This window comes from Equus asinus, chromosome 26 (assembly GCF_041296235.1).
Source record: "Equus asinus isolate D_3611 breed Donkey chromosome 26, EquAss-T2T_v2, whole genome shotgun sequence".
Taxonomy (NCBI): Eukaryota; Metazoa; Chordata; class Mammalia; order Perissodactyla; family Equidae; genus Equus; species Equus asinus.
In genome coordinates, this window is record NC_091815.1 from 35,309,897 (window position 1) to 35,329,554 (window position 19,658).

The 19,658-nt window shown below is 55.2% G+C and overlaps 3 protein-coding genes and 1 long non-coding RNA gene across 5 annotated transcripts; 3 read left to right on the plus strand and 1 right to left on the minus strand.

The window, feature by feature from the left end:
* The first annotated feature begins 1,917 nt into the window (after positions 1-1,917).
* On the plus strand, positions 1,918-14,894 carry LIM2 (lens intrinsic membrane protein 2). Its single transcript, XM_014827429.3, has 4 exons — positions 1,918-2,313; positions 6,385-6,534; positions 7,630-7,764; positions 7,980-14,894. Exons 1-4 carry the CDS (start codon positions 2,004-2,006, stop codon positions 8,039-8,041), a joined length of 657 nt encoding a protein of 218 aa, XP_014682915.1. The 5' UTR covers positions 1,918-2,003; the 3' UTR covers positions 8,042-14,894.
* LOC106822350 (uncharacterized) lies at positions 2,350-19,627 on the minus strand. Of its 2 annotated transcripts, XR_011498551.1 has the most exons (4): positions 19,489-19,627; positions 19,108-19,253; positions 3,591-3,834; positions 2,350-2,904 (listed from the first exon to the last, which is right to left on the minus strand). It is a non-coding gene; the product is annotated as an uncharacterized lncRNA (long non-coding RNA). The 2 variants fall into 2 exon arrangements; XR_006520305.2 differs by lacking the exons at positions 2,350-2,904; positions 3,591-3,834 and adding an exon at positions 18,787-18,922.
* Positions 15,025-16,128, plus strand: NKG7 (natural killer cell granule protein 7). Its single transcript, XM_014827482.3, has 4 exons — positions 15,025-15,439; positions 15,530-15,676; positions 15,763-15,897; positions 15,992-16,128. The coding sequence occupies exons 1-4, from the start codon at positions 15,277-15,279 to the stop codon at positions 16,048-16,050; spliced, it is 504 nt and encodes a 167-aa protein (XP_014682968.1). The 5' UTR covers positions 15,025-15,276; the 3' UTR covers positions 16,051-16,128.
* CLDND2 (claudin domain containing 2) lies at positions 17,300-19,584 on the plus strand. Its single transcript, XM_044759031.2, has 5 exons — positions 17,300-17,436; positions 18,199-18,379; positions 18,689-18,826; positions 19,129-19,248; positions 19,499-19,584. The coding sequence occupies exons 1-5, from the start codon at positions 17,371-17,373 to the stop codon at positions 19,570-19,572; spliced, it is 579 nt and encodes a 192-aa protein (XP_044614966.2). The 5' UTR covers positions 17,300-17,370; the 3' UTR covers positions 19,573-19,584.
* Positions 19,628-19,658: the final 31 nt, after the last annotated feature.

Consider the following 19,658-nt stretch of genomic DNA (forward strand, 5'->3'; position numbering starts at 1 on the left):
CCTCTGCCACCACTGCACTTCTGCCTGCTGGAAGCTGCTGGGATGAGGGGCCATTGTGTGGGGAGGCTTAAGGGATTTGGGGGAGCCGGGGAGCAGAGAGGCCAGCGGCCTGGCTCGGCTCAGTGTGCACAGAGGGGCCGAGGCAAACGGAGGGCTCAGGGCAGGCTCTGCCACTCAGGTAGGGACCAGGATGGGACCTGGGGTGCCCCTTCCTCCCCCAAGACCTAAGGGTCCAGTCCTCCAGCTCCTTCCTCTCCCAGGGACCTGGTGGGACCTAGCACCCTCCTCACCTAGGACCCAAGAGTCCAGGCTCCCAGCCCCCTCCTTTCACAAGGACTCAGTGTCCCAGTGCCCAGTCCCCCCCGGCTTAGGACCTGGAAACCTAGGCCCCCAGCCCCTTTCTCTCTCAGCGACCAGGGGTCTAGGTCCTCCGTCCCTTCTCAGGAGTCTGGAGTCCTAGCCGCACCTGACCTAGGACGGAGGAGTCTGGGCCCCCAGGCCCATCCTCCCCCAGAAGCCAGGAGCCCAGACCCCCAGCTCCTTCCTCTTCGAGGACCCTGGAGTCCAGGACCTCAGCCCCCTCCTCCCTCAGACTAGGAGTCCAAGCCCCCAGCCCCTCCTCCCTCAGACCCAGGAGTCCAGCCCCAGCCCCTCCTCCCTCAGACCCAGGAGTCCAGGCCCCCAGCCCTCTTCCCTCAGACCCAGAGGTCCAGGCCCCCAGCCCCTCCTCCCTCAGACCCAGGAGTCCAGGCCCCCAGCCCCTCCTCCCTCAGACCCAGGAGTCCAGGCCCCCAGCCCCTCCTCCCTCAGACCCAGGAGTCCAGGCCCCCAGCCCCTCCTCCCTCAGACCCAGGAGTCCAGGCCCCCAGCCCTCTTCCCTCAGACCCAGAGGTCCAGGCCCCCAGCCCCTCCTCCCTCAGACCCAGGAGTCCAGGCCCCCAGCCCCACCTCCCTCAGACCCAGGAGTCCAGGCCCCCAGCCCCACCTCCCTCAGACCCAGGTGTCCAGGCCCCCAGCCCTCCTCCCTCAGACCCCGGGGTCCAGGCCCCCAGCCCCTCCTCCCTCAGACCCAGAGGTCCAGGCCCCCAGCCCCTCCTCCCTCAGACCCAGGAGTCCAGGCCCCCAGCCCTCTTCCCTCAGACCCAGAGGTCCAGGCCCCCAGCCCCTCCTCCCTCAGACCCAGGAGTCCAGGCCCCCAGCCCCTCCTCCCTCAGACCCAGGAGTCCAGGCCCCCAGCCCCTCCTCCCTCAGACCCAGGAGTCCAGGCCCCCAGCCCCTCCTCCCTCAGACCCAGGAGTCCAGGCCCCCAGCCCTCTTCCCTCAGACCCAGAGGTCCAGGCCCCCAGCCCCTCCTCCCTCAGACCCAGGAGTCCAGGCCCCCAGCCCCTCCTCCCTCAGACCCAGGAGTCCAGGCCCCCAGCCCCTCCTCCCTCAGACCCAGGAGTCCAGGCCCCCAGCCCTCTTCCCTCAGACCCAGAGGTCCAGGCCCCCAGCCCCTCCTCCCTCAGACCCAGAGGTCCAGGCCCCCAGCCCCTCCTCCCTCAGACCCAGGAGTCCAGGCCCCCAGCCCTCTTCCCTCAGACCCAGAGGTCCAGGCCCCCAGCCCCTCCTCCCTCAGACCCAGGAGTCCAGGCCCCCAGCCCCTCCTCCCTCAGACCCAGGAGTCCAGGCCCCCAGCCCCTCCTCCCTCAGACCCAGGAGTCCAGGCCCCCAGCCCCTCCTCCCTCAGACCCAGGAGTCCAGGCCTCAGCCCCTCCTCCCTCAGACCAGGAGTCCAGGCCCCAGCCCCTCCTCCCTCAGACTTGGAGTCCGGGACTCTAGTCCACTCCTCCCCAGGGACCCAGGAGTTCTGTCTTCTACCTCTTTCCTCTCCCAGGGACCTGGTGTCCTGGTATCCAGCTCCTTCACACTCAGGCACAGGAGTCCAGGCCGCCAGTCCCCTCCTCTGCCAGGACTCAGGAGTCCAGCTCCTGCCCCGTCTCTCCCCTTCCCCACAGATCACCATGTACAGCTTCATGGGTGGCGGCCTCTTCTGTGCCTGGGTGGGGACCATCCTCCTGGTGGTGGCCACAGCGACAGACCACTGGATGCAGTACCGGCTGTCGGGGTCCTTCGCCCACCAGGGCCTGTGGCGGTATTGCCTGGGCAGCAAGTGCTACCTGCAGACGGACAGCATCGGTGAGGCTCTGGGGCAGGGTCTGGGCCACGCCTGGGGTCGGAGCCCCTCACAGGGCAGAACCTCACAGCCAAAGGGCCACCCGTTTTGCAGATGGAAAACACTGTGGCTCAGAGAGGGAAAGGGACAAGCCCAAGGTCACTCAGCATGGAAGGAGCAGAATTGGGCTTTCAGGTTTTCTAGTATGTACAATTACAGAATATACTGATTTAGGAGTTAAGTAGAGAGGTGACATTTCCTGGCAGGAATAGATATCAGGTACAGCAGTTGGGGCTGGGGTTGTCGGAATAGTATTTTTTATTTTTTGAAGATTTCGTTTTTCCCTTTCCTCCCAAAGCGCCCTGGTACATAATTGTATATATTAGTTGTGGGTCCTTCTAGTTGTGGCATGTGGGATGCTGCCTCAACGTGGCCTGATGAGCAGTGCCATGTCCACACTCAGGATTCGAACTGGCAAAACCCTGGGCCGCCGAAGCAGAGCTTGTGAACCCAACCCATTGGCCATGGGGCTGGCCCGGTGGCACAGCGGTTAAGTGCCCACATTCCACTTCGGCGGCCCAGGCTTCGCTGGTTCGGATCCTGGGTGCAGACATGGCACCACTTGGCAAGCCATGCTGTGGCAGGCGTCCTACATATAAAGTAGAGGAAGATGGGTACGGATATTAGCTCAGGGCCAGTCTTCCTCAGCAAAAAGAGGATTGGCAGCAGTTAGCTCAGGGCTCATCTTCCTAAAAAAAAAAAAAAAAAAAAAAAGAGCTATGTTAGGTACTAGGGGAGACAGAAGCAAGACGAACCCTAAATTTGCTAAATACTGGATGAGGTATTTTTAATCCTTGCTGCGTACCATGCCATGTAATGTACATGTGTGTATATATGTATATACATGTATAGATTACAATATATATTGTAAAAATGGGGATAAAATAGTACTTACACTATAGGGCTCTTGCAACCTATATTATAATAATATACATATTCTATGTATCTCTATGTATCTCTTTCCATATATATTTGCGTGTATTATACACATACATGTATATGGAAAGAGAGATACATAGAGATATATATAGTATATTACATAATACATATTATACTATATACATTATACATTAATAAATTAATAATATATGGTATATTGCATATTATATATCCAATAATAGTAGTAGTCATAATAATAATAATACCTGGCACTTGTTGAGTGTTACTGTGTGTTACATGATATTCTGAGTACATTCTGTGGATTAACTCCCTTCTGTCTCCCAAGAACACAAGAGGGCGGTTCCACTGTGTCTGGGAATAGACACGAGACTTGACCTCAAAAAGCCAAACATTGTCTTGAGGGGGTTTGAGAGGAGGAGCTGACCCTCCCTGAGCCCCACAACCTGACAGGCCCATGCCAGGAAATTTCACCTACCCCACCTCGCTGAACCTGCCCTGAGAGAGATGCAGCAGGTGCCCATTTGCCAGAGCGGTAAACTGAGGCAGGGAGTGGTGGAAAGACTTGCCCTGGGCCGCCAGCTTCAGAGCCCAGTCTGCCTGACTTTGTGCATCCTTTTCATTTCCGGCTGTCTGCTTTGTCTCATTTCGACCATCTCTCCTGCTTCAGACTAGGGACACCCCGAGGGACATCTCTGAGTCCCCTCTGCATCTTCTCTCTGCTGGGGAGGGGAGAGAGGGAGAGTGATGGAGATCCTCAAGTTCATTTGACACCAAAATCGAGAACCACGGGGACATACCTCATTCCAATTGATCCTTGGGTATTTATCCAAACAGCTGGCTTAATTTGCTCATCAATGGTAATCCGCTCACCATAATTGGAGCAGAAATCCTGAGCCTGCTTCCCAGGGGCCGAACCCAGGCGTGGATGTGTATGCAGAGTGTTTTTAAAGTTTCTAAAGTTGTTGCCAGGACTAAAAAATCTGGAGATTTTACATAAAAGTCTAGACTTGCAGATCTTTTTGAAAAATCCAATTTGGCGCGTCTCCCTCCTGGTCCACAGTGGTCAGCTGAGGATGAGCAACAGCTGTCCCCTTCAAACGGGGTGGACCAGTCAGAGTCCCTTCAGGAGGCAGAAACCACACAGTGCCTTGAATAGAGACGGTTTTCTCTAAAGTTGGAGCCGAGAGGCAGTAAGTGACCACTGGTACATGGGACATGCTTGTCTGGTTCACGCAGTCTGCGGTCTCCCAGCACATCTTGCCCTTATTTGCAGCTGCAGTGAGGCCTCAGAGGCATTTGCGTTTTCCACCCCCGCATGAGCAAAACCACAGGAAAGAAATAGGCTACAACGTACCCATAAGTCCTCCAGACTTTTTTTTTTTGAGGAAGATTAGCCCTGAGCTAACTCCTGCCAGTCCTCCTCTTTTTGTTGAGGAAGACTGGCCCTGAGCTAACATCCATGCCCATCTTCCCCTGCTTTATATGTGGGACACCTACCACAGCATGGCTTGCCAAGCGGTGCCATGTCCGCACCCGGGATCTTAACCAGCGAACCCCAGGCTGCCGAAGCAGAATGTGTGCACTTAACCGCTGCGCCACCGGGCCGGCCCCAAGTCCTCCAGGCATTTAAATACCCAGAGGCATCACATTAATTTCCTGTGTTTCCATAACGAAGCAGCACATTGGGTGGCTTAAACAGAAATTTATTCTCACAGTCCTGGAGGCCGGAAGTCTACTATCAAGGTGTCGGCAAGGTCGGTTCCTTCTGCGGGTTCTGAGGACGTGTTCCAGGCCTCTCCCCTCGCTTGTGTGTCCATCTTTGGTGTTTCTTGTAGATGCATCACCCTGGTTTCTGTCCTCAAGTTCACATGGGGTTCTCTCTGTGTGCAAGTCTGTGTCCAGATTTCCCCTTTTATGAGGACATCAGTCATCTTGGATTAGGGGCCCACTCTACTCCAGTGTGACCTCATCTTCACTCATTATGTCTGCAACCGCCCTGTTTCCAATAAGGTCATATTCTAGGCACTGGGGTTAGAACCTCGACATATGAATGTAGGGGTGGGAGGAGACACAGTATAACCCATAACAGCATCCATGGAGAAATAGCCAGGGATTTTTCTCACTGAGGTTCGTGCAAGACAGAAGACTACATTTTGCAAAGATCTGAGACTTTCTTTTTTTTTTTTTGAGGAATATTAGCTGCCAATCCTCCTCTTTTTTTTTTTTTTTTTGCTGAGGAAGACTGGTCCTGAGCTAACATCTGTGCCCATCTTCCTCTACTTTATATGTGGGACGCCTACCACAGCATGGTGTGCCAAGCAGTGCCATGTCCGCAGCTGGGACCCGAAGTGGCGAACCCCGGGCTGCCAAGAAGCAGAATGTGCACACTTAACCACTGCACCGCTGGGCTGGCCCGAGATCTGAGACTTTTTACTTTTCAATAAGAAAGTACTGGTCCTGGTGCTCTGAGGAACAGACTCACCATGCAGTTAAGAGTGAGGGCTTTGGAGCTTGGGTTTTAACGCCAGCCCCACTGCTAATTATGGGACCGTGGGCAAGTCGCTTCACCTCTCTGAGCCTCAGTTTCTTCACTTGAAAAATGGGGATAGGTGCCAGCCCAGTGGTGCAGTGGTTAAGTAAGCACGTTCTGCTTTGGTGGCCCGGGGTTTGCCGTGGCAGGTGTCCCACATTTAGAGTAGAGGAAGATGGGCATGGATGTTAGCTCAGGGCCAGTCTTCCTCAGCAAAAAAAGAAAAAGAAAAATAGGGATGAAAATAATGCTCACAGCATAGGCTCTTGGAAGAAACAAATAGGACTTTTTGAGATATGGGCAAGCAGTATGAAGGAAATGAAAGAGAGCATAGGAGAGAGGATAGAGAGTGAATAGCAGGAGGATATGGGGAATCAGCATTCATTCAGTCATTCAGTCATCCAACGAACATTTCTCCACATGGAAACAACCCACTTCCTGTCCTCAGAGAGCAATCAGGTGGAGGGGCAGACAGATAAAGAGTGTTCCAACCCAGAGCAGGGAGTGAGGATGATACCTGGCAGGTGGAGGGATGTTTCCCAGGGGAGGGGACTTGGGAGCTGGGCTTTGGAGGATGAATAGGAGTTTGCCAGGTGAAGAGGAGGGCATTTGCAGAGAGGTGAAAGAGAAGCTGGGTCAGGCATATGGAGAGAGGCAAGGCACTCTGGCCCTCAGAGGTAGCAGCATTCACCACTGAGGGCAGGGGAGGCGTGAGAGTGACCGTGGGGTGTTCCCACAGCATACTGGAATGCCACCCGGGCCTTCATGATCCTGTCTTCCCTGTGTGCCACCTCCGGCATCATCATGGGCATCCTGGCCTTGGCTCAGCAGCCCTCCTTTGCCCGCCTCTCCCGGCCCTTCTCCGCGGGCATCATGTTTTTTGCCTCCAGTGAGTGGACCCCCTTAACCCTACACCACTCCCCACCCCCAACTCCCTGCCCATCTCACACCCAACCCACCCCACCCCCACCCCTCTCATCCCCGACTCCTTCTCCCTCTCAACTTCGTCTTCACCCCCAGTGTGGACTCCAGGACTGTTTCTAATTCCGGCTTATTCTGACACCAGCCATGTGCTGCAATTCAATTCTGGTACGAACCACCCAGAATTGGCGTCAGATCCCACAGGTTTAAGGGCTCGGTTCCCAAGCCTGCCCCTACTTCAGCTGCAATGTGGGTCCCCAGGCCACCTGTGCTTCCGACCAACTGGCTACAGACTCCAGGGCTCCCCAGGACCCACTCAAGTTCAAAAATTTGCTACAACAGGTCACAGAACTCAGGAAAGCACCACACTTCCAATTACAGTTTTAGCATAAAGGATGCAACTCAGCACCAGCCAAATAAAGACATGCACAGGGAGCAGCCAGAGAGGCGTGAATGCGGAGCTTCCGTGGCCTCTCCCGTGGGCTCAGGCTGCATCGCCCTCCCGGCACATCGATGTGTTCACCAACCAGGAAGCTCCATGCGCTTCGGCATCCAGAGTTTCTATTGGAGTTTCATTACGAAGGCGGGACCGACTGAATCACTGGCCACGTAATTGAGCTCAATCTCCAGCTCCCTGCTCCTCCCCAGGGCTGGGCTGACATCCAGTGGCTCAAAGCCCCAACCCTCTCCTCTCACCGTTGGTCTTTCCAGTGAGCAGCTCCTAACCTGAGTCATCTCAGCTCAGCAGCATAAACTCACATGTGATCCCAGAGGCTCTAGGATGATAAAGGCGCTCCTATGACTCAGGAAATCTCAAGGATTTATACTCTCCCTCCCAGGAAGGAGAGACAAAGACCAGTCAGATTCTTTATTACCTGGTGCAACCCCGCCCATGCCTGCCCGTCCCCATCCAACCTATGCCCCATTCATCACTATTCCTACTTCCAACTCAACTCCCCTCCTCACCCCAATCCCTACCCGTGCCCACCCCACCCCTTCCTCAGTCTCGCTCCCACCCCCACCTCCAAACCCAGCCCAGCCACACTCGCCCCTCTTTCCCCAGCCTTTTTCGTGCTGTTGGCCTTGGCCATCTACACTGGAGTCACCGTCAGCTTCCTCGGTCGCCGCTTCGGGGACTGGCGCTTTTCCTGGTCTTATATCGTGGGCTGGGTGGCCCTCCTCATGACTTTCTTTGCAGGTACGAGCGGGGCTTGTGGGTGGGAAGGTCAGCGGCAGTGGCAGAGTGGGCAGCGCTACAGAGGGCAAGACGATGGGGTGTCCCCCACGGGCAGAGCACTGAGCCGGAAGGCCGACTCCAGGGAGATGGGGAGTGGTGGGGTGGGGATTGGGGTGGGAGCAGGGGCTGGGAAGGCTTTTGAGGGGGGAAATCCATTGGGATCTCTTGTCTTGTAGGTATTTTCTACATGTGTGCCTACCGGATGCATGAATGCCGGCGCCTGTCCACTCCCCGCTGAGCCCACATCCATATGCATCCCAGACCCACCTGCATCTGGAAGTTATAATGAGGTCACTGAAGAGGAGAGGGAGGGTCCAGAGGCCTGGACTCTGGGTGGGGGCCCCGGACTCCTGTGTCCCAAGGGGGAAGGAGGAAGAATGGGGCCTGGTGGGCGGCAGTTGAGAGGACCCAAGGCCCCACCCATTGGGGGGGTGTTAGAGAAATGGAATGTGCGTTAGAGCGACTTTTTGGAGTCTAATAAAACCGTTGTGAAACTACTGAAGTGTGGTCCCCGAGGGGCTGGAGAGAAACAGGTGGGAGTCTGGTGGATGGGGTTGGGGGTCGTATTACGGCAACCCAACCTGCTCGGTTCTGTGGGGATGGGACGGAAGCAAATCCCACAGTCCCCGTCCAGGGGTTCATTACACTTCAACTTCAGGAAACTGACATGCAGGTCCAGTTCTGATCCCGATTCCGATGAGTGTGTGTGTTTAACCCCACACCACCAAGCAGTTAACTCAATTCTGATGCCATCTACCTGGAAATAGTGTCACATCCCACAGCTTCCAGGCTCAGTCCTACAAGACTGTCCCCCGCCCCCACTTCAGACACCAAACACAAGTCCAGGTTGTCACCTGTGCTTCTGACCGACCAGCTATAGATCAGAGGTCCCTACGACCCTCTCCTTGGGTTTCATTAATTTACTAGAGTGGGTCACAGAACTGAGGGAAACATTTTACTTCCTAGAGCACTGTTTTATTATAAAAGGATATTATAACTCAGGAACAGCCAGTTGGAAGAGATGCATAGGGTGAGGTATGGGGACAGGGCGCAGAGCTTCCACGCTCCCTGAGCAGACCACTCTCTCCAAACCTCCGCGTGTTCACCAACCTGGAAGCTCTATGAACTTGGCCATTTTGGGTTTTTCTGGAGGCTTCATTACACAGGCAGGAGTGATTAAATCTTTGACAGTTGACCGATTCAACCTCCAGTTCCTCTCCCGTGGCCGGAGGTCAGGAATTGGGACTGAGAGTTCCCACCCTCTAATCACCGGGTTGGCTCCCTGGCAACCAGGCCCCACCCTTAGGTGCTTTCCCAAAGTCACCTCATTAACATAACAAGACATATTTACAGCTCTCATCACTTAGGAAATTCCAAGGGTTTTAGGAGCACTGTGCCGGAAACAGGGACAAAGACCAAACAGGTATTGCTTATTATTAATCATGATTTCACAGCAGGACAATCGGATGCCTGAAGAGACCTGTGATAAAGCCACCACCCTGGCTCCTCACCCCATCTCTGGCCACATCTCCCAGCCTTCTCTTCCCCTCTCTGGTTCGGCCCCTCCAACAAGACGCATCAGAACTCTGACCTGCACCTCGGCCTCCAGCAACTGCCTCTGCACACGCCCTTCGTGACCCTGACCTTCTCTTCATTCACTCATTCATTAGTTCATTCAATAAACGGATACCAACGGCCATGAGATTTACTGATGTCGATCATAAAATAATAAGACTGTTTAGCAAGGCCGATTCTATCAAGAAGAATATTTATTACAGCCTATGCTAATAACTTATATTAACAGAGGCTTACTCCCTAGAAATAATATTTATTGGGGGCCTCCTCAAATAACAGTAATGCCGTATTTATAGAGGCTTCCTGCATAATGGCAACTGAGGCCTTCTCTAATAATAATTTATTGAGGTCTATTTAAGTAGGAATATTTACTGAGGCTTATCCCAGTAATCATATTTATCGGGGCTTCCTCCAGCAAGAATAAGGATGTTGTACTTGTAACTGCAGACTCATATCTCTAACTCCTTACTCAACATTCCCACTTGAAAAGAAGAGGCACCTCACATCTCTAACACTGAGTTCCTGATCTCTCACAACCCCACATCTGCTCCTCCCATGGTCTCCTGCATCTTAGTAAAGGATTCCATTTTTATCCAACTGCTCAACCCAAAAACGCTGGGAGCATCCTCAGCTGCTTTCTTTGTTTCATCCCACATCTGATTCATCAGCAAATACTGTTGGCTCTTCCTTTTTTTAAAAAAAAAAAAGATTGGCACCTGAGCTAACAACTGTTTGTTGCCAATCTTTTCTTTTTTTTTTTTTTCTGCTTTTTCTCCCCAAATCTCCCCAGTACACAGTTGTATATTTTTTCAGTTGTGGGTCCTTCTAGTTGTGGTGTGTAGGGCACCTCCTCAGCATAACCTGATGAGCAGTGCCATGTCGGCACCCAGGATCTAAACTGGTGAAACCCTGGGCCGCTGAAGCGGAGCACGCAAACTAAGCCACTGGGCCACGAAGCCGGCCCCCGTGTTGGCTCTTCCTTAAAACTATGTCTGGAGGTTGACTCCTTGCTCATCCACAGTCACCACGGAGATCCAAGTCACCATCATCTCTCAGCTGGCTTACTGCCACGGCCTCCTAACCAGCTCTGCCTCCGCCCTTACCTGCCCCCTGCCCGCTGTGGTCCATTCTCTACACAGCATCCAGAGGGAGTTTTGTTAAAACGTGATTCGAATCCTGTCACTCCTCCGCTCTAAGCCCTCCAGTGGCTCCCATCTCAGATGAAAAGCTAAAGTCTGTCAAGGTCGTACAAAGTGCCATGTGTTCTGGACCCTGCTAATTCTCTGACTTGATCTGCCCTCCCTCACGGCAGTTCAGGGGTCCCCAAGACCAGCCTCGGGTTCTGACTCACTAGAAGGAGTCACAGATAAATAGAGAAGCTTCCTCTATTCTATATGTGGGATGGCGCCACAGCGTGGTTTGATGAGCAGTGTGCAGGTCTGCGCCCAGGACCAAACCTGTGAACCCCAGGTTGCTGAAGCAGAGCACGTGAACTTAACCACTATGCCACCAGGCCGGCCCAACAAAGACACTCTTATCAGGCAGGACAATCCAAGGACATAGAGGTTCCCTCCCAGGAGCCAGGCAAAGCTAACCCTTTCTTTGGTCAAGGTTAATGCTCTGCTCCTCACTCACTCTGCTCCAGCCTTGCCAGCCTCCATGTTGGTCCAGGCATGCGCCCACCTCTGCCTGGACCACGCTTCCCAGACGTCTTTCAGGTCTTTGCCTCAAAGTTACCTTTTCACTGAGGTGTCTCTGGCCACCCCACCTATAATCACATCCCTCCCCTCCTTCTCTGCTTTTGCCTCCCCACAGCACTTTTCACAAACATACTACATATTTTTCTCAGATCTATCATATTGTCTGTCTCTCCAGCTGGAATGGTGATGCCACCAATGCAGAAATGTGTTTTTGGTCATCTCTACATCCTCAGTGCTTATAAGACGGCACCTGCACACGGTAATGACTCTAAAGAATATTTGTTGAAAAGTAAATATTTATTCAGGCCCATTGATAATGATATTTAGGGGCTGGCCCTGTGGCCGAGTGATTAAGTTCGCACCCTCTGCTTTGGCAGCCTGGGGTTTACCAGTTTGGATCCTGGGTGCGGAACTAGCACTGCTCATCAAGCCATGCTCTGGTGGCTTCCCAGATAGCACAACCAGAAGCACCTACAACTAGGATATGCAACTATGTACCGGGGCTTTGGGGAGAAAAGAAAAAAAGAGGAAGGTTGGCAACAGATGTTAACTCAGGGCCAGTCTTCCTCACCGAAAGCATTGGAAAAAAATGATATTTATCTACTTAGATTATTTATTGGAGTTTACCCTAATGATATTTGATGAGGATTTTTAGGCTGCTTAATTTTAAAACGGTTTATGACGAGGATTTTTAGGCTGGTTACTTTTAAAACTACAGATAAGAAGCAGGCTCTGAGGAGTGGAATTTGTTTGCCCTTTGATCAGAGACAGTTGCATTTGTGAAGGAAATCTCCATGCCTCCCTCTCTGCGCCAGGAGGAAGGGGGGATGGCCTTATCTCTGGAAACTCTTAATGGGGAAGGCAAGAACTTAAGTTGTTTACTGTCTGGCAACCTCATGTAACTGACCCCCCACCCCAAAATCCTCCTTTGTCTTTAGTTGAAGATAATATTTGAGCGGTGACTTCTGCCGTTTACTCAATCCGGTTTGATTCTTATCTAAAAGTTGTGGGACCGCACAACGGCCGGACCCTACCGGCACTGGTACCATTTTAACTTTTTTTTCTTTGTCTCGTAAAGAGATAACTCACATACCTATGCCTTAAATTTAGACCTAACCCTCAACTCGGGGCAGCAGCAGAGGCAGCAGCAGGAGCTGTGACTGCCTGTGGGTCCTGTCCCCACGCACCAGCTCTGACTGCCTGTGGGTCCTGTCCCCATGCCAGCGGGGGCAGCAGTAGGGGCTCTGCCTGCCCATGGGCCCTGTCCCCATGCCAGCGGGGTCAGCAGAAGCGGCGGCAGCAGAAGCTCTGACTGCCCATGGGTCCTGTCCCCATGCTATTCTATTCTCTAAATAAAAGAGCACTACTGCCAGATCTTAAGAGTCTAAGAAATCTTTCTTTTGACCCTCGGCTTACCAACCCCACATCACTGCCAGATCTTAAGAGTCTAAGAAATCTTTCTTTCGACTCCTGGGCTCACCGACCCCGCATCAATATTCACTGAGATTTAATATATTTTTATCATCATAAGAGACCACATTAAATATTATTGAGTGGGCCTCAATAGAAATGATGGCACCTTCCATAACAACTGTTTATAAACAGCCATCACTTCTTTGCTCTAATAGAATGTAGGCTCAATGAGGGCGAGTCTGGTGTGTCTTGCGCATTGCTGTGCCCCAGGGCCTAGCATAATGCCTGAACTATAAGAAGGGCTGGTTGAATTGAATATCTCCAGAGGCCTCCTATGGGCCAGATCCTATGCTGGGCCCTGGGGGCCCCCAAATTAATCAGATTTTGTTCCTGTCTTCAAGTTCTTGGGGTCTGGAGAATAAGAAGTGGTGGAAGGAGAGACACTGTGGATCAAGCCAATAAAGGAGGGCCGGAGAGATAATAATTTGGTTGGGGGTGTGCATTCAGTGCCCTGGACTGAGCATGGGGCCTTGGGACTGGGGGGACCTCAGCTTGGAAGACAGAAACAACAGAATGGAGACCAGGTCCCCAGGTCATCAGGGAGCTTTACAACACCTTGCCAAGGACAGACATGGAGGTTCTGTGGGACAACTCCCTCTTCAGTGTCCTGTTCAGCTGCTGCTCCTTTGGGCTCTTCCTGGTGGCCTTTGTCTGCCCCTACTGGCTTGAGGTGTGTGAACCAGGGGGCACCAAGGACCTGGGCCTGTAGTCAGCCAGTGATGCCTATGCATGCAGAAGCCTGTGGGAGCCCGGCACAGGTCATGTATGTGCATGCATTTGTGTGTGCAATGGTGGTGGTGGGACTCAGGGAGATGAGAAACAGGGTTACAGCCTTGGACCTAGAGGTGGGACAAAGATGAAAATGGGGGTTTGGGGTGGGAATTATAGGGGGTGGGGAGAAGCATGAAGAAGGAAGTGAGCGTGGGACTGGGACTGGAAATGCAACCTGGCATGGGGATGGGAATGAAGACAGGGTTAAGTCTAGGGACGAGGATGGGTTTGGGTTTGGGGTTGAGTTTGGGCTTAGGTTTGTGAATAAGAATGGGCTTAGGTTGGACGGTGAGGGTGGGGTTAAATTAGAGGTTAGAGCTGGGGTTAAGGAATGGGTTATGTTTGGGTTTGGAGATGGGATTGAGTTTAGAGTTGAGTTTGGGAATGAGAATGGGGTTAGGTTTGGGAATTGGCATGGGTTGATTTTCGGATTGGAACTGGGGTTATGTTTGTGGTTGGGGATGGGGTTGAGGATAGGATTGGAGCTAGGGTTAAAGATGGGGTTGGAGCTGGGGTTAAGGATGGGGTTGGGTTGGAGGGCAGGGATGGCGTTGGGTTCAACGAAAGGGATGGCTTTAAGGATCCCTTAGGGGTTGAGTTTGCGATGGGGTCAAGATCACACATGGGCTCTGTGATCTGACTGCCCCCTCACTACACACCCATGGCCCAGACTCCCTGAAGCCTGTCTGGCCAGAGCCAGAGCCGTATCCACAGCCATTTTTGCGCCGGCTCCCTGCTGCTCAGGACCTGGATCCACCCCTGGCAGCCTGTCCTCATGAGCATGTTCTCAGCGTGGCCAGTTACCGCATTAGTGAGGGTGTGAGTGACAGATGGGGGCCTGCGAGTTGGTCTCTACTAAAAGAAGAAGACCTGGCCTCTTGGGTCCCTCTGGTTTTTCCCCTTGCCGGCTGTCCAGGGACTGCTGACTCAGTTTGATTTCATGACAGAGGTCCTCTTTCGGGCCATTCTCTGCTTCATAGAGGTCAATTTTGCCTGGGTCTCTCCCTGGGCTGTGCCCCCTTCACCTTATATCTGCTCACATATCAGGTGACATTTTGCTCGGGACCTGATGCTGGTGCGGGAGGAGGGGTCTCGTGCTTGGAGGGCTGGAGGGTCCTGCACAGACACCCTTGTGCCACCCGCCCCCCCAGGCTCTGATCTTGATGAGGAAGCCCACTACACTGGAGGCCCCACTCAAAGCAGCGCTGTGTGTGAACGCACTTATCAGATGAGGATGTGGGTGTCTTCCCCTCCACAAACTTTTAGAATTGTGATTCTCCACCATTTGCTGGCCCTGGGCATAACTTCAAGCAGGGATCCAGGAGTCTGAGTCCCCGACCTGCCTCTCCCTTCCTCCCTCAGGACCTGGAGTCCAGGCCTCCAGACCCTTCCGCCTTCAGCCCCAGGCATCTTGCCCTCCAGCGCCCTCCTTCTATGGAGACCCTAAAGTGGGTCCCCGGCCCTCCTAGAACGGAAGGTAGCAAAACCCACAGCAAAACATGACACATCCCCCAACTATCTCCTCTGGCCACATTCCCCCTCCTATTTAACTCACACTCTGGCCTCATTCACCACCTTCCACCCCCGGGCCCCCAAGCTTCTCTCTCACTTCTTCCAGGAAGCCCCCTCTGGTGTTGAGGCCTCTAAGGTAGGCCGCAGACAGAGGCAAGTTCTGAACCAACACCCCCACCACCACTGATGATTGACACCCTCAGTGCAGTCCACACCACACACTGACAGGGGAACAACCTTGGGGGAGGGGAGGATGCTGTCAGCACAACCCAGGAAGGGAGGGTGTGAGACAAGTCAGTTACCGGGAACTGAGTGAAACCAAACCAGCCTGGGCTTCAGGAGCACTGGTGCCCACTGCTTGCTGGCTTCTCTTTCTTGAGCTCAGAGGACCCAGGAGTCTGGATCACCAGCCCCTTCATCGCCCTGGACCTGGAAACCCAGCATGCCCCCCATGGAACCCTGTCGGTCCCTGGCCCTCCTCTCTGGCTCCCTGGGCCTTCTATCTGTCCTGGTTGCTCTGAGCACGGATTTCTGGTTCGTGGCCATGGGGACCACATCATCTCACTCGGGCCTTTGGCCAAAAGAGCATCAGGACCCAGTAGCAGGTAACAGGGAGAGATCTCTCTTACGGGCCAGGGTTGGGTGGGGAGAATGACCAGACGGGACAGGCATTCAGAGGTCTTGTTTCTGAGCAGGCTACATCCACGTGACTCAGGCCTTCAGCATTCTGGCTTCCCTGGGGGGTTTGGTGTCCGTGAGCTTCCTGGTCCTGTCCTGCATCCCCTCACTGTCTGTCCCGGGCCGTGGGCCCCTGGTCTCGTCTGTCACAGCCTTTGCTGCAGGTAAGGGCTCCGGGCTGCCCTTGGGCACTGGGGACTGCCGAGTTCCTACAGAGGGGCTGAGCCGTCTCTCTCCTCTCCATCCTCAGCCCTCTTCGTGATGGTGGCCATGACGGTCTATACCATTGAGCGGTGGAACCAGCCTCTAAATCCCCAGATCCAGACGTTCTTCTCCTGGTCCTTCTACCTGGGCTGGGTTTCAGCCCTCTTCTGGGTCTGTGCAGGTAGGTGACTGCTGCCCTGGGAGCTCGGGAGGGCCAGCTGGGGGCTCTCAGGAAGCAGGGCGGGACAGGTGCTAACCTCTCTATGCCACCCCAGGTGCCCTGAGCCTGGGTGCTCACTGCAGCGCCCCCCTTCCTGGCTACGAAGCCGTGTGAGCTGAGGGCGAGAATAGCAGGACGGGTTTGGAGCACTGTCCTCTGAAGGCATCGCCAGGAGCCATGGGATTACACGATGCCCCCTCCAGCCCTCACCCCCAGCCCTCCCGCAGCCCCCTGCATTTGTTTCTTCATCTATTCAACAAAAATTGGCCGAGATCTGGTTATTCCAAGATTAATTCAATCACGACATAAGCCAACCATACGCCAGCTCCACGGGAGGCGACACCAGAGGAGTCAAGCCTCCCGCCAGCCCTCAGGGTGCTCCCGGCCAGTGTGGGGACCAGTGTGGACTCAGGCACTGCCCCAGGTCTCTCTCCCTGTCTCCATCTCTCTTCTTCGCCCTTCCTTCTCTTTTCCTCCCTGTCTTTCTCATTTTAGCTCTTTCCTTCCTGTTCCCTCGCTGATGTTGTCACCCTCGCCGTCACCCTAGTCCTCCTTGCTCATTTCATTCATTCATTCATTCATTCATTCCTTCCTTCCTTCAGTTGGTTTTTCCTGACCACATCCTTTCCGCTGGGCCTTGCTGGGATGCGGACATGAGTCAGACCTGGGCCTTGCCCACCAGGGGCTAAAAGTCTGGTGGGGGCAGGTGGCTAATACAGGCCAGACAGCAGAGAGGGCGCGGGAGAAAGACTGTCCCCGTCAAAGAGGGTGGAGGTGAGCTTTCTGGGGAGAGGGTGTTTAGCGACTTCTCGAGAGCCAAGGAAAGGTAATCCAGGCAGAGGGACCCAAAGGTGGAGGCGTGGAATGGCTGGAAGTTTTTGGAGGATGGAGAATCATGCTTTGTGGCCGGAATGAACTGGGGGTGGAGGAAAATGAGGATGGGGGGGGGTGGGAGGGGCAGGGCCTCTAACACCACACTTGACTCTCTCGTAAGGGTGGTGGGGAGCTAGCAGAAGGTAGTGAGCAGGAAGAGAGTCAGCGTCAGCTCCAGATGCCAGAAAGACTCCTCTGGGACGTGCCGGGAGGCCAGAATGGAGAGAGAAGCTTGGCAATGCAATAGGTGGGACAGGAGACAGGAAAAGGCCTGACTTGGACCAGGGCACGGGATGGAAAAGAAGGAGTGAGCCAGAAAGATTTGGGGGCAGGAGGAAGCAGACTTGGGGATCCCAGGGCTTTGTGGGGGTGGCAGGAAGGAAGGGGGCAAGGATAGCACCCAGGGGTCTGACCCGACGAACTGGGTGGGATGGTGGGGTCATCCCTGGCTTGGTGGAAGATGCTGAGCTCAGCTGGGAGGTGGTCTAGCGTCAGGCGTCTGGAAGACATTCAGAAGTGAGGACTCCAGTCTAAGGCTCGGGAGAGAGATCTGGGCTGGAGATGGAGTTTGGGATGCCGCAGAGCATCAGTGACCCCCGGAGCTGCAGGAGCGAGGAGGCTCACCTGGTAAGAAGGTGGAGGATGGAGCCTCAAGGAAAACTGGCATTGAGAAGTAAAGGGAAGGAGGAGGAGGAGCTGGGAGGGCACAGTCAGAGAGGGAGGAGAAGCTTCTAGGACACGGTCTACCATGCCATGGCCCTCAGGCTCCCCACAGACCGGCTCCCATCCAACTCTCAGCTGTCACTTTGCTAGGAGAGCTGCCTCGGTGTGTGTGTGTGTGTGTGTGTATGGGTGGGTGGGTGGTTATCTCTTTAAACGGCTGCTGCGACAGACGGTTCTGGAACTCCTGCTGCCTCACAGAGACCCAGTCTCCCTTCCCCCACCCCTCTGTGCTCTGTGTCTAAGAGGCCCTGGGAGTTGGGTGTAAGTCACTTAGGTAGGTGTGTGTGGGGGTGGGGGTGGGGGTGGGAGGAGGGCACTGGACAGGCCAAAAGAACATCCCACTGGGGGATGGACGTCTCTGGAAGACTGGGAAGTTCCTTGGGAGAAGGTCTCCAAGTCCCCAGCAGGAGCACCAGGGCACGGGGGAAGGAGGGCTTGGGTTTGGGAGGGACCTAAGCGAGGGGTCCCCAGGCAGAGGTGCTGGGGGACGGGCCTGGAGCACGGGAGGACCTGAGGGAAAGGGGTCTCCAGATCCCCAGAAGTAGGGGCCCCACGCAGGGGTCTGGGATATGGAGGGACAAGAGGGAGGGGGTCTGAAGGAGCTGGGAGATGGACCTGGGGTCGGGAGGGGTGTTGGCTAATCCGGCACTTGTGGCCCCTCGGCAGCAGCCTCTCTGGATGGGGGTGAAGCGGAGTCTTCAGAGCGGGGGCACCTTGCTGGGCCTCTTGGGCAACGTCTTGACGATTCTCTCCACTGCCACCAACTACTGGAACCACTCTACTGGGGGCCACAGCGGCCTGTGGCAGGAGTGTAACGGCAGCCTCTGCTCCAACATCCCCTGCCAGAGTGAGGCCCCGCTCGCCCAGATGTCAGACCCCCACTGGAGAGACAGGCCCTAGCACTGACCACAGCTGGCCCCATCTCCTGACACAACCGCTGGGCACATCCTGCGGTGCCCCCACTCCCACCCATTCCACTCCAGTCTCAGATCCTCCTGCCGCGACATTAACAGCCCCTCATGACACAGTTTTCAAGCCCCGATGCAAACCTCTGACTCTGCTCCCAGTCCTGCACCGGCGGGTGTGTTGGGGCGGGGGTCGGGGGGGGGGGTCGGGACGGAGCCAGCGTGGGGCTGATGCGGCCGGCTCTCCCCAGCCATGCTGGCAGTGACTGGGGCGTGCATGGTGCTGGCCGCCGGCTGCGGCATCGTGGGGTTGGTGATGGGGCTGCGGATTCTGTGCCAGGAGGGCAACTCGCGGGGCCAGACCACGAGCGCCATCTTCTTCCTCTGCGGTGAGAGGCAGCGGGCCCCCAGGCATAGGGGGTTGGAGGGACCGGGACCCAGGGGTCGCGGCTGGAGGCACTGGAGACCCAGAGGAGGGGGCGGAGCTGGAAAAGCAGGGCCAGGGGCGGTGCTGGGACGATGGGCGTGGAGTGGCGGAGCAGGGACTGGGAGGGGGAGGCGGAGGCGTGGCCTGGTGGAGCAGGGACCTGCCGGGCCAGAAGGGAGCGTGGCTAGGGGCAGTGGGCGCGGTCTGCGTGGGGCCTGGTTGCAGCCCCCGGGCCAAGCTCACCTGGCGGGTGGGGCGACCCAGGCCTGCTGCTGCTGATCGCCTTGACAGGCTACACGGTGAAGAACGCGTGGGAAAACGACATCATCTTCTCCTGGTCCTATTTTTTGGGGTGGCTGGCCTTACCCTTCTCTGTTCTTGCGGGTAACCTGGACAGTGGGAAGAGGGTGGACAAAACTGCCTAGAGGACCCCCCTTCCCCGCAGAGACTCCCCAGCCCCCTACCAGGAAACCCCACAGTGACCCTCTAGGAACTCCCCAACACAGTCCTCTCCTGACTCCTGCAGACCCCGCAGAGATGCCCTTGAACCCCAAAGCCCAGTCCCCGGGGCCCTCCTGGTCATCCGCCCCAGGACCCACCCTCCTCCACCCGCCCTCCGCTTACCCCCCGCCAGGCTTCTGCTTTCTGCTGGCGGATATGATCGTGCAGGGCACGGATGCCATCAGTGGATTCCCCGTGTGCTTGTGACCGCAGCCTGCCTGGGGTAGAATAAAGGACGCGCTTCCGCCGCCGCAGCTCCGAGTGTCTTTCTGGGGACGTGAGGACGCGGGCAC